This window comes from Patiria miniata, unplaced genomic scaffold (genome assembly GCF_015706575.1).
Source record: "Patiria miniata isolate m_02_andy unplaced genomic scaffold, ASM1570657v1 HiC_scaffold_7, whole genome shotgun sequence".
NCBI lineage: Eukaryota > Metazoa > Echinodermata > Asteroidea > Valvatida > Asterinidae > Patiria > Patiria miniata.
The window spans coordinates 44,646,143-44,660,757 of record NW_024037074.1 but is presented as its reverse complement, the minus strand read 5'-3'; the positions used below and the strand labels follow the sequence as shown (position 1 = coordinate 44,660,757).

At 37.8% G+C, this 14,615-nt stretch overlaps 1 protein-coding gene across 4 annotated transcripts in view; it reads right to left on the bottom strand.

Annotated features, from left to right (window-relative positions):
- The window catches only part of LOC119744535 (potassium voltage-gated channel subfamily H member 6-like), a 73,342-nt gene extending 59,232 nt beyond the window's left edge, over positions 1–14,110 (bottom strand). For 3 of the 4 annotated variants that reach the window (XM_038220502.1, XM_038220505.1, XM_038220503.1), the window contains exons 1-2: positions 13,701–14,110; positions 10,091–10,321 (exon numbers count right to left, since the gene is read on the bottom strand). In XM_038220502.1, the coding sequence (XP_038076430.1) occupies positions 10,091–10,321; positions 13,701–13,776 (307 nt within the window). In that variant the 5' untranslated portion in view covers positions 13,777–14,110. Of the gene's footprint in view, positions 1–5,693; positions 6,324–10,090; positions 10,322–13,700 lie in introns of those variants that run through there. The other variant, XM_038220506.1, reaches the window with a different exon arrangement.
- Positions 14,111–14,615: the final 505 nt, after the last annotated feature.

Genomic DNA, 14,615 nt, shown 5'->3' with positions numbered 1-14,615 from the left:
TCCCCAATCTACCAGTACATGTGAATAAATCACAACCATAATATACCTTCATCCCTTTACCAACATGGCATTGCACGGCGATCTACCTGTGCCAATCAATGATTTATCGCTTCATGTACATCGCTTGAAATAGCCCGATAAAAGCTATGCTTAGGCATTGTGGCCAGCGGACGCGTGTCTCTGCATTCATTAACCAGGCACACCGTCATACTTCATATACAGTTGTTGAATAAATAAATGCATCATCTTACTGCGTGACCCATTTATGATAGGAATATTGTTGGTTGGTCTACTTCTGCTTGGATAGCATCTGAAAGGAATAGGCCTACCGGTACTTAGTGGTAACCAATTAGCCATTTTGCATAATTTGAATTAACTTACTGGTAAATCAAATCTTTCAAGACACCGTGATACTCCTTGAGGTGTATTCCCATTCATGACGGATACCCTCCCCTCCCAGGAGCCGGCCTCAGGTCAACCTGTGAATTGCTTGCGCCGCGACGGAACCATCAGCATCAAGCACAAAAGTCATGAGCACAGGTCACAAAACTGGGGAAATGTGTGATTATTGTGGGACAAGTGGCATCTCGACACAGAGTCATCCCAACCATGCTCATGTCACCCACGATGAGATGACAATTCAGAGTAAAATTTGATGATCCGGATGTGCGCACGATGTCGACCAATTGATTCCTGCCTGTTGGGAAAACGTTCTGTGGCATTGCAGTTGAAATATTTCTAGTCTTGCAAAGCTGGTTTTTTTTAGTGCCGAATGATGCTGATTGTCTTAATATCGTCACAGTTACATTCAAGTCACACAAAAAAATCAGCAATTAGGCCTATATGTTCCAATGTTTATAGCTCAGGTGCGATTAGATCCTGATAAGTCAATTGCCCAGTATTCTGTGTTGTCGCAAGGTTTCTTCATTTTGAGAAATTTCCCACAAATGACATTCAAAACCTCTCTTTTTCATCGTCTGAAAAATTAGGCCTACTATTCCATAATCTGGAACCGGTTCCTGACATTAGCGGTCGGATACTAGGGTACCCAGTTCACATGCACAGCCCGTGTCATGCGTGATTAACAAACTAGTCCAATGCCATTCCATGCAGCTTTGCACCCAATCATCATTCATATTTTGACATTTTGAAATGAAGCGAACAGGCCATATGGAAACTCATTGTCTTTGCGCAGCCATAAAAAATATGCATTGAAAAAATATGCATAAAAAATGTCTGCATTTAATTTAAAAAGACCTTTTTCTGACATAATTTGTAAACTGTAGTTTAATCAAAAAGTTAAATAGGACTTCATGGTTATTAGCTAAAGGGTTATTACCTGATTTTGTTATATATGCGACCTACATGTATAGGGCTTACTCATACCGGTACTTGAGCAAATTTCACAGATATGAGTTTCATTGTGATGTTTACTTTTCTACACTTTGGACAGAAATGCCCATACATGTATGTGGCATAATAATGAGAAAAATATACTTCACAAAATCATCTCTAAAATGGAAAAATCAGTGTGGATTTATTATTTTGTTCATGCTTCTGGCCTATTCTTTTTCATGCTTCTGGATTTGGCATACCACCGTTATAGTGATTGATGCGCTTGGCCGATGTCATCACACATGGACTGGCGAAGTGATTAACCAGTACACTGACTTCAAAGACTTTTCTCAAGCCACTGACTAGCCTTTCATCACGAAGCCAATTTTCATCAGAAGTAATGTAGGCCTAAAACATTTACAAACAGCCCAAAAAAAAAACTACCGAATTATTATGAAATGTACCTTACTTGACTGTAAGTGAATAATAGTCTCAAGCATCCTGTGAAATCATGGCACCTGGTGTGTTGTCATTGTCAAGAAAAGTGGGATTTTTGTATCTGTTTCCAACGATGGTCGGACGACCTTTTCGGCAAAGCTTTTAATAACAATTCAGCAGGTTACTTTTGGGATAAATACAAATGATCCTACTGGTGACTATGCCTTTAAAAAGCACTTGCAATATTTATTGATCTAGCGCACTCATCGTTATGCACATTTACCTCAGGTACTAGTACACAAAATGACATGGTTAGACTTTAGTTACTTTACGTATAAAAGGATAATACTTCAAATTAGAATCTTTCCATTTAGTCCATATAGTAACGATTGTGGCTCATCACTCTCATTTTCAAATTTATGAATACAATTTCCTTTCCTAAAAAGGCTGGTCACTGACACTGCCACTTATGTGGAAGCCCTAAGGAGTTACAGGACTCCCCTTCTCCAATTTTGTTCAAAATTTCCAACAGCCAAAACAATTTTCCTCTCCGATAATTTTGGAGACACATTCAGAAAGACTTGGTCTTTCTGGCCAAGAACGCCATCTCCCTAAGGAAATCAGATGAGCCTAGCAAAAGCACCAGGCAATGGGCAGGGGTCTGGACTGTGATAATGAAACATTGATGGCCATCTCAACATGGCTGTATACAGGATAGCGCTAGCAGATGGCTACTGTCACTGCCTATGATTGTTCTTTGCCTTCAATGAAGTCAAACTCTACAATTTAACTTGAGGCATATCACTGTGACATTATTTATTAGTGAACCTCTTCAACAAGTGGCTGCAACTACACATTGTGGTTACCGGGTATTTACAATTGGAGTCCATTCTTTCTTTGTTATCATGCATGTTCTTTTGAGCAAAGAGCAATGGTACGCGAAACGAGCTCACGCGGTCATGAAGATTTACATTGTGAGGGATGCAGCCTTGATCACCACTAGAGAATTAGCAAGTAGCTCGGTATACTAAAATAATCTAACCGCAATTGTGAAGCAATGTGGGGAGCCCTCCATGTGGTGACAAAAATCAGGGCTTTCAAAAGAGATTCTTTATAAAAATCTTGAAATCAGGAAAGAACCTGACAAAAAAATCTGAAATATGGAAAAATCCTTACAAATGTCATCCCTGGTTTTTAGAGCTACAGGTAAATAAGAAGTTGATTTTTTCGATTGTTACCAAATTTTGTCGTTTGGAATCCAATTTTGTTCCACAAATATCACACAGAAAAACATTGGTACCGTAGATCGATCGAGTCATTAATAAATTCTCATCAATGACTGACTGATTCTCGTTGACTTTGAATCTTTATGTGAAATGAATGGATTAATTTGCAAGCTCATTCGTTTTCCTCTGCAATACATGTATATAACACCTTTTAAATTTAAAACAAATACGGTACTGTTTAACTTATTAGCAATTGTACTACACTGTATTACATTGTGTTAATTCACTGAAGAATCCATACAACCATGGAGTTCTCAGGCTGTCTCTGGCGCTACAAGGGAATGGATTAACAAAAAACTGTGACTCAATCTTTGTAATTACAAAATTGTATGTCACTTTCGTTGTGGACTATCTTTTTCCAATCAACCCGACCTCCTTCTGGTATGGTAACTTAAGAGCAAATTGACAGTATAGAATCCTCACTGTACATGTTCTCCGGGTTTTACATGTCCAAGCTCGGCATCATCACGCTCCGGTGATGACAGTTCTAGCATTTCTCATTCCAGCATGTTAACACCTCCCAATAATGACTCTGGCCAGGTCCCCTAAGGGTGTTACCTTCATTACTTTGCCATTAATTCCCATGATAACCCTGCCATATCAACAGCCTGCGCTAATTCATTTCTATATGAAACACCTGGGGGTACATGCAAACCTATCAGAAATATCGTATTATCAACATGCGTGTATACAGCAAATGGTGGACAGCGCAAAACATGGAAGGAATTCAAACCAAACATGTTTGCAGGGGAATGTTTATGTAGACATCTCTACATCTATGCACACATTACATCATGTACCGGTACATGTTAAAAAAAACTGAAAATTTATAATTTACAAGAAAAAAATTCATTCTCTTTTTCACATTCACAATATAAAAAATTATAGGGCCTACTGTTGGATCTACCGGCACATGTAAACAGATGTTTACAATGCTGTGAGTATATTTTAAGGAGAAAAAGAAATCGACACAATATTAAAGCTCTCCCCTATTCCGAGTCCACTTATTATCTGAATGTCAAAACTTAACAAAAAAATTGCTCAAAAGTACATTTCATGCAAATAACCATTTTTCAAAATTTACCGGTACTTGTTACTCAAAAACAGACATGTGAGTATTTTAAGGAGAAAAAGAAATTGACACAATATCAGAGCTCTCCTCAACTCTGAGTCAAATTATTATCTGAAGGTTATGTCAAAACTTAACAAACAAATTGCTCAAAAGTACATTTCATGGTCAATCACAAAAGCATTTTGTCAAAATTTACTAGTTACTCAAAAACAGACATGTGAGTATAAAAGAAAAGAAATCTACACAAGATCTGAGCTCTCCCCTATTCCAAGTCAAATTATTATCGCTGCTGCTGCCCAATTCACTATGTAATTCCAATCAGCAGGGAAGGAAACTTGAGGGAAAGGGGGGGGGAATGCAAAGGAACAGCAACAGCTCAATGTGTAGCCCCTAACTTAATCAGATTAGCCACGGTATTACAGCTAGCAGAATCAATCCTTGCATGATCTCCAGCAAGCCATGGACAGATTTTGTTGCCTCCGGCCTGGAGCCAAGGTGGTACACAGACCCCAGGGCTACAGTGTTTGTTTCTCCTTGATCTAGCCCTTGGCAGTGCTGATTGGGAGGCAAGGACGATGTTTGACTTTGCCCGTAATCGACTGGATCATGCAGGTTGGAGAAGAGAAACTGAGGACCTTTTCTCCGGGCTGGATGCAGTGCATTAGGTCACCTCCATGATTAGGCTTAAAGTTTGCAAAAGCAAGTCACAGGTACAAATCGGCATTCCAAACCCACAGTTGTGGAAACATTTACTCGATTTGTGAGTTTACAGTGTGAAGATGTATGAACTTTTTATCATGCACATGTATAATTTTCACATTACAGTTCACATCGATACCAATTTATGAGGTTTTGGGGTTCACTGATTAAATAAACATTATTTAATAAAGTTATCAGGTAAAAAACTTCGATGTTCCTCTGTGCTTTTGGATTTTTTTCCCCAGTGATTTTCCATTATGATTCCTACATTGGATGCTCAAACTGCAAATTAATTCAGAAAAAAAACATGTGAAATGTAGTGACTTACGGCTGACAAGCTCTTGATTTCTCAATTCTGGAATGAATATTTCATGAGCCAGGTACCGGTATGATCTTTAAAACTAACTGTCATATTAATGTGGGGCAGTATCCTCACTCCTGCATGTTTGATCTGGATATATAAGTAAAACTGGTCTTAGAGGATCTCACAAGTTTTCAGTGTAGACATTAAAGTGTATAAAAAGAAATAGAGAAATTAAAAATAAAATTGTGTAGCAAAATGTATTGAATTAAATGTTGAATGTTTAAACAAATTATGTAAAACTTTTTACACTTTAAACTAAATTTTAAAACCATATGGAGAAAAATTTATATTTATATCAACCTTTTGGCCACAGTTGTGTCCGAAACCGCCCTGCCTACATGTATTACTCACTGTAGCACCCAAAACATTAACACTCAATGGTTTTATTGATTTTTCAGTGAATAAACACAATGTAATACAACACAGGTGCTAATGGGTAATTGTGACACCTACACATTTTAAAAATTAGTTTCACTTTCTTAAACGTCGCCTTCCGTACCTTATCTGTGCCTCCTGTCTGAGTTGTCCTGATACTTGACTGCGCTTTTCCCTCTTTAAGATCACTTCAGATCCCTGATGATGTCAATTGAGTCTGTCACACATGAAATACTCAGCCTTCCACTTTATATGACCAGTATGCATTAATGCACACAGCACTCTAAGATGACTTGGAATTCCATGGTACCCATTAAATTCACACAATAAGTATCTCCAATATATAACCATTCCTCATTGAGAGTAGAAGTTCATTGTTGAGGCAACTTGTTGAAGAAACAAATTAGAATATCTCCAAAAGCATCTGCTGTACAGCATCATTGCACAAGGCTCTCTGACACAAGTCACTTCAGGAATTTTAAAAACAAGCAGATGAATATTCCAAGAGAAAGGGTGTAGTTTCCCACGCACTGCTCCTTGGTGATGTGCTACATGTATACTCACAAACTGTACTGTCTTCAAGCAACGATTCCAAGCTCACAAAGTTGATATAGAACATTTCCGTAGGAGATCGCAACTGTCGATTTGCCTCCACAGAAGAAACCAAAATGCCAGCACTCAAATGCTGCAAAACCTGTAGAATCTAGTGGGCTATACTGAATAACACCCTAAGCAAATGGTGTGCAGCAAAAGATACAAGTCTCAATCAATAATCAATACTCCAGCCAAAAACATGCGCATAGTCCAGTCCAATCCAGCCTCTAAACCCAGAGCAGGGCATGAAAGGAAGCCATTACAGTTGATATTGATTCCTGGCGGGATCCACAACGGACTTGAATTGATCTTTCTCTCCACAAAAGACTCAAATTTTGAAAACACTCACGTCATCACGCAACTAGCCACTGTCTCACCTTTAGTGCACCTGAATGTACAAATGTGGCGAGTTGCTTGGTTGTATTTTACAATAACATCTTCTTTCAACTTTGTTTAATGAACATTATATTTGTTTCTCAATCATACAAAATCTGTCAATTCTATAGCTTCGAACGATTGTCAAGCAGGTACATAGTACCCGTATGTAAATGCAGCACAATGAATGCACGTTGACATCCTCCTTCAATGCAATACAACTTCACTTTATAAAAAGGCGTTTCTTTCATCGACCAAATCTTATACATTAACACCAAATCAATAATAACTGGACGTCTATTACAACTACATGTACCGGTACATGTAATGCTCCATGATGCGACAAATAACATGTTATGTGGAAATTATAGATTTTGGGAATTGTAGATGCTCTGTAGCATTTTCTGAGGTGTTAATAATAATAATTAATAATTTGGGGGGCTAATCACCCTTACTCGCAGCTGAGAAGCTGAATTGCGAAGGACACGGCTACAATGTGGTCGAGCTGAAGGCATGTAAAGGTGCCTTATAAATTATATTAGGCTGCTGCCACATGACCCATGATGGTCTGACCACGGAGCACAGCCAGAGATTGAAAGTGTTGATTTTTGTGGGAGGAAAACTAGACAGCTCAGAGAAAAACCCTCGTCGCACAGGAGAGAATCAACGAACAACTCTACGGTACTCATGGTCCGAGCCGGGAATCGAACCCGGGCCACCCTGATGAGAGGCAAGACCTTTACGCACTAGCCACCCATGTTACCAAAATGATCGCTTTATGAGCGTATTTTCAAATTTAATATTCATTCTTGGCCACATCTCTGAACTTTGATAGCAATAGCCACATCCATGCTTGTTCAGGTTTTGCGGTCAACTTGCACGTTCTATGGATGGGGATGCACAGAAGTTGAAAGGTGCAAGTGTAATGACTGGGGACAGGCTAGGGATGCACGCTCTTCAATAATCTATTGCCTAAGAGGGATGTCATGTAAAATTCAAGACTGATCACTTGTTCTGGATGCGGTAAACAGTGGTGGCAGTGCAGCTTAACTACAGTACAGAAATAACAAGGTCATCCGAGTGACAGTCCAGGCCCGAAAATTCTGGAGCTTTACAAAATCGTGTGAAGTGTTCTGGCAAAATGAGATAATTTACTGGCGCAAAAAGATTGGGATGATATTTTCCCGTGATTTTCAGATTTATTGAAATTTCATCTTTGATATGTCTACAAGGAAATTGTATAAAATTCATCAAACAAAATTGTTTTTAATAAGGAGAAACAATTGACATCTTTAATTTTAACAAGTACAAAACAGTCGAAAAAATTTAAAGGCTTTTTCTCAGTATTTTACATTTCTGACAAATTGATTAATGCAAACTTCTAGCAGCCATAATGTATGATTAAAGCGCAACAAACGGTATAAAAAGGAGAATTTCATTCTCTCTCCATTAAGTAATATTCACACGACCTCATTTTGACCTCTGCCCAGTTCTGTCTCATTTTGCCAGAACGTCTAACATTGGCAAAACATCATCCCTCCAACGGCATACCTAGTGCCAAGTTGGGCTTACTTGTTATGTATCGGGTAGTAAGAGCAAGTTAACTTCTCATTAACATTGACGTATCTAATTGACATCAATGTATTCATTATTGAATGGTACCGATATCATTATGCATTAATGCTAAACAAAAAAGACGCTCCCAAAAAAAAAAAAAGACAGAACAGCGGATGTGATATTTAACCAGACTGGACTTTGCTCAAATGCATTACTGCACAACTGACTTGGGCTGTTACCGGAAAGAACGATGCGTAAATCATCTACTGTAGTCTGTTGATGTGCAGTGTAATAAAGCCTGCTAAATATCCACGACTACAGCACTGATGCCTGCAGTTCCCTTTCTGCATTAGTACACTTTTGCAAGTTCGTTCAATCCAGCAGGCATATGGACAAAAAAAAGACATCTGCTACAATTTTCAGCAATATTATAATAACCAGCTGTATATGTAGATCCGATGCCAAATAAATTCAAGTAAGGTAGCAGCACACTTTTTTATTTATTTACTCTGAACGTTTTGGAGCAAGCAGTGATTCTTGGTGGACATGAACTGTGCATAATGAGAATCCTTGCAAGATAAAAAAACGGTGGTCAGACTGTGGTCAGATGGTGGACGTGGTCAGACAATATTAATCCTCTTGACAATAACTTTCATTTGAGTGATCCTTCAGAAGCTGTTTGGATATTTCTTTTTGCTCATTTATTTGAGGATGGGTTTTCTTGGTCACTAGATGGCTTCTAATTTTGTTTTTCTTGACCTTTCAAAAGGTACATCCCAAGAAGTTAACAAAAGTTTATTGTACAGCCCACTTTAATTTAAAAACCTCTAATTCGTTTCAACCGAAATACCGTGCTTTCAAAAAAGGGGAAAAATTCAGCCAAAATGGGCAAGATGATTTATTCAGTTGTAATCAGTGAAACTGGCAATTCATCATGGAGGCATATGTTACGGCAGATCCATTACATTAAGGACGGCTGGCTAGTCCCCCATAAACGATTAGGCAGATTGGCTAATTAACATGATTTACTGAGGATGGTCCCGAGCACACATACACATCACTATCACTCTGAAAATCTTATGCGAAACTGATCTCAGTAACGAGCTATTTGTGCCATCTAAAATATCAAAAGGTTAATGTCGATGAAGCAATTAATATTTTCCAACCCATTAACTAATTTGAAATTTGAGTGCTCTAATGAGCACTTTTCATCAGCAGAACTTAGCATCTGTTGTGCAACTTAGGTGTTTTAAATAAAACATGTATGTATGAACCTGATTTCAGATTTTTGATGAAGATGGTAATGAGCTCAAACCGCTTCTTTTTATCTTGAGCAAAACCAATCGCTTTCCACATGATGCACTCTTTAAATATATCAAGAGGGAAAACAATCAGAAAGGATAAAACCTTGGGGAAAAACAATTCGTGAACTAAGTGCAGTTACTCACACTGACACAGTCAACATTAAAGAGAAAAGGGTAGAATAATCCCTATAGGCCACATGAATGGCTTTAACACACTATCAATTCAAGCTGGATATATATACAATATTGAATAGGGTGAACAAAGTTGATCCAACTCTCGGACTTGAGTTTTATTTGTTTCATTTTTTTGTGCCTGTCTGATTGTTTGGTTTAAATGTCACTGAAAGAAATTTAAATATAACCATTTCGAAATCCTTTCCCCACTTTTCTTCCAAACTGATAAAAAAAATAACGGAATGAATCCTTCGTGACAATACAGTGAAATATCCACATAAGGATTAAACATCTGTTGGAGCGAATGGGGAGATGTTCCAGATATTGTTTTTAGCTTGCATCACAACAAATGGACGACTTAATCCTTTTATGGTTAGTTTTGAATATCCAGTTCAATAATCCAATCAATAGAGGAATTCAAACCAAATTTTAAAAATCTGGATTTCAATCCCACCACTAGGCCTACCTTTTTTAAAACCCCAAAAACACTTTTTGTGTGAGAGAGTCAGGATCTTACCATCCTTGCGATAGTAGGTGATTTCCACCTGGTGCTCCTCACCCTGATCCAACGCTTCCTGTATCTCCTCTATGGCTTCTTGGCTGGTTCCCTGCCCGTGCAGGAACACACAGGAGCATGGTCGCTGCATGAGCTCGGCCCGTGAGTAGCCCGAGAGTTCGCAGAAGCCATCGTTGCAGAAGATGATGGCACAGCTCTCCACTAGGGCATTGGCGATGATGAAATTGCGATCTGTGGTTTGAGAAGTAACATCTTTACTTTACACAAATAAAACAAACAAACTAAAAGTTGTTGAACTTGTATTGTGGTAGAGGGCCTACAATAGGTTAAAGGCATAGACCATTTGCATTTAAACTACCAAATTATTATCAAAAAAGCTTACTTGGATTAAATTAAAGATGGTAATGGTACTAACAACTTGTGAGATTATTCTGTCTGGCCTGCTGTCATTTTGAAGAAAACAAGAAATGTACATTGTGTATTGTGATTTCCAATGATCAATTGACTGATTTCTAGAAATAAATAGACAAAAATTGTGTTTCATGCTCAAAAGGCTACTGTGCCTGGTTTTCCACTGTTTTCTCAAAAAGTGTAATTATCCACTGAAACTCTAACAGGTTATGCTGCCTTTCAGACCAAACAAATTAATAAAAAAAACTATGATTGCATGCCGATTTTTCGTACCTTCAAGCATTCAGTGTGCTTGAACTGATTTCTGAAATTGAGGGAATCAATTACTCTAAACAACACAAACAGTTATTCACCAAATAAAGAATGACGAAAACAGATCTTTAGCATAATTGAGTAACATTATCAAGTTCTTCTGTATGACATAACCATTCTAAATAATAATGCGACATTAACTTTAATTTAATTTATAAACAATAATTAAAAACAAGACAATCAAACAGATCTTACAAAAAAAATTACAGGCCTATAATGGATTACTGGTAGCACGTATCCATACATGTTCAAATAACCTTCACAAACAACCTGTGGATGCCTTGCCTTACTTTCTACTACTAAATGTGACAAATTTTCCATGACAAATCTCTATGTGCCTTTCACATGTGTCAGTAACAACACCGTGCCCAATTCCCCTCAATATTTATAGACAGGACAAAATTATGAGCTGAGCCACAGGCTGTTAAAGGTGCGACGGAACAGTTGCTTTTTCTGCATATTCGTTTGAAGCAAAATATTTCTGAAAATCTTTTGAAGGGTGCACTTTTGTATAACGTGGAACAGTTTCAGCTCAGCGTATACATGTGACAAAACAGAGAAAATAAATAATTTTTGGGGTATTGTAACTATATTCCGTTGCTAACCAACATTAAAAAAAATGTGGCCACAGACATATTTTCTAAAAACCACCTTCAATTATTGTTTTCTTCCTGATGACAGCATGTTAGGTGAGCAAAGATTTTCCCATTAAATCGGTAGGTAGGTTTCCGGGTAATTGCAAATGTCCCTACGTGCCTTTAATATCCTTTGTCCCGTATAACGAGCTGTGTGAGTCACGAGCTAATCAACTGACAATGCAAGGCCTAACAAGTCACACAGCCACACTGTGAAATTAAGTACAATAATTATATATTAATCATCAGGAGGCTGTATCATCTCATCATCATTTTATGATTATTATAATTTAGTAAAGCTTCAAATTTAGTTCATCTTGTAAGGCCGAGTAAAAAAATATGTAGGCCTATATTGTATCATTTGGCTTTTTTTCTTTTGATGAAGGAGGCGGGCATTTTAATTTTTATTCCCAAGATGGCTGATTTTTTAAAGATTTCTGATAGATTCTTCAATTTTCTCAACTATTTTGCTGATTGATAGAAAATACAAAATTGTGTCACAGGAGCCATAAGCCTTTCTACATAGCTACAATTTTGTTGGAAACAAATCAGACAACAATATATGGACATTGTGCACAATACCTATTGTAAATGTATGAATTAAAAAAAAAAAGGGAGGCAGCCGGGAAAAAAGGAAGCAGACACGGACAAGAAACTGGTTTATTTCTTTACTTGGCCTACTATTAAAGTATTATGTGCAAACTCATTCTTGGTGACAGTGGTCTTTACATAATTTAAATTAGCTCATAATTTAAATTTTTACTATTTTGAAAATTCGATAAGTGGTGTGTACGGAGAACGGGAAAAAAATGTACAGTTCAAGCCACCATATCAGATGAAAAAGGTTTAGGCCTAACTTTTATTCTTTTAAACAGCATAATTAACAAGTCTAGAAAAACAGATTGGTGAAAAATGGCTAGCAAATTATATCAGATGTTTACATCTTTTCACTGTCTGACATAGTCCCACCCCCACATGATGGCATTTTCCCCAGGGGAAAACAATTGGCTCTGCATGCAGTACATCATATTTACATATCTCTTGGTTTATGAAATGTCACTTTGCGGAATCAGCATATTTAGTAATCAAATAGTTTGGTTACTCAATGTCAACATTTCAGGGTTTTTCCACCAATATCTGTAGGATGCAGTATACTAGCCTCAAATCACATATTCAGTAAAGCGTGAACTCACTACAATTATGTTGAACAAAACAATAAATTTAGGAATGAAAAACCTTTCCTGATTATCTTATTTAGAAGCTATACCGTCCCATACTGCCTATTAGTCATTGTGTAGTCTGGTGCCAGAAACTACACCAGCACTTTATACTTTTATTGATTTTTCGGTGAATATATTAATGTAATAGTACAATGAAGTCAAGGTGCCAAAGGTTAATTAGAGTTGACACTTCATATGGGATTGATTCTTTTATTCACATTTATTTTCAATTCCCCCAATATTTTCCAAATCCACCCAACTTCCTCAGAAATATATAACTGGCTCAATACAGCATAGAACTAGCCACCTTTTACGTACTTCCTACTAGGAGACCAGACACTCCATACAACTTTTTGTGCATTATTTTACGTTTATTTCTATCTTGTCTGTACACATCATGTGTTTGCATTATTCATATCTCAAAAGGTGAAAGTCCCCCTCTTTCTCTAATCATGCTAATGTAATGTATGTAGGCCTAGCATATATATCTCTCCTTATTCCAAGAAATATGTGTGGTCAGTCCTTGAATTCTGGAACTCCCTGTTCCTGTTTATTTCACATTTATTTTTTTCCCACACATTCGGTATTTCTCCTCCTTCCGGTACCACAACCATGGAGGAAGGAACACCAATAACACGACACCATAATATGAAAGAATGATGCAACCTGAACTGACGGCGGTTGCGTACAAAGTCTATGGAGAGTATTTCCTCACAAAATTGGAAATGTTTCTGAGTCCCAGATTCATGTCTTATTGTCATTTTTGCAATGAATGACCTTCATTGAGATGATATAGGTCCCTATGACAACTGTATGAGGAAAAAAGTGGCGTCAGGTTGCAACATTATTTCCCCATAATAAACCCAACAAAATAAGTGGTACAGCATCCTGATCGCATCAAAATTAACGAGACAGAAAGATCAAAATGATCAGCCAATAATAATAGTGAAATCATGGAGGCGGTACAGCAGGATAGACAACAACGAGTAGGGCATAGGCCCTATCATGACCTCCGTAATATTCCATACTCACTCTGTCCGTCAAACTTGCGAATGATGGTGTCAATAAACGTGTTTTGGGGGGCCACATGGCCCCTACGGACGGGCATTTCCACAGGGCAAGGAGCTCAGGATACAGTACAAACATTATCTTCAGTTCACATGTTGATGAGAAATTTAATCACATAAATACGAATCCAGCGAAGACTGAGGACAGATACGGCCCCAAATAAATGATGATATCAAACTTGATCGCATATCCTGTACACTTTCCACACACAACAATAACCCTGTCACAAGTGTCAGATTGTCGAACGTGGCCGGCCAGCCTCCATCCTGTTGATTGTTGCTGTACCTAGCACTCGGTACATCGTGCATAATGCGCAGCGGATACAACGTAAACATCCCCTCTATAGAATCTCTGGGGTTTGTGTGTACTCGTACTCGCACTCGACTCGCGCACGTGGAACACGTGTTGGGGGAAGGGCGCCACCTTTTGACTGAACGCATCACAGGATGATTCTATCACAAATTTTGAAAATCATTCTTTATTGCCATCAATCATCACTGAATTGACCTCCCCATAATATATTTGTTGTTTTAACCCGAAATACACATATTTGTTTTCAATTTCTATTTGCCAATACAAATTACAATTTGTATACTTTAGGAAAAAACAAATTTTAACACAGGACCGGGGAGTCACTTCAAATTTGTTACTTTTTGAGAAAAAAAAATAGGCCGGTCGATTTTCAGGGTTTATTTTACGAAGTGCCAACGACTTGAACTTGTGGTCCATGCGAAATAATTTCAGCTTAGTCTTTTTAAAAATCCTTTCATAATTCTTAAATTCTTTAATAACCCAAGAAATCTTTGTAAATACGAAGTGCCAGCAGCAGCCGCCTAGCCAGCCGCAGCTGCACGGCAACTTTGAAAAGCATCTCTCAAA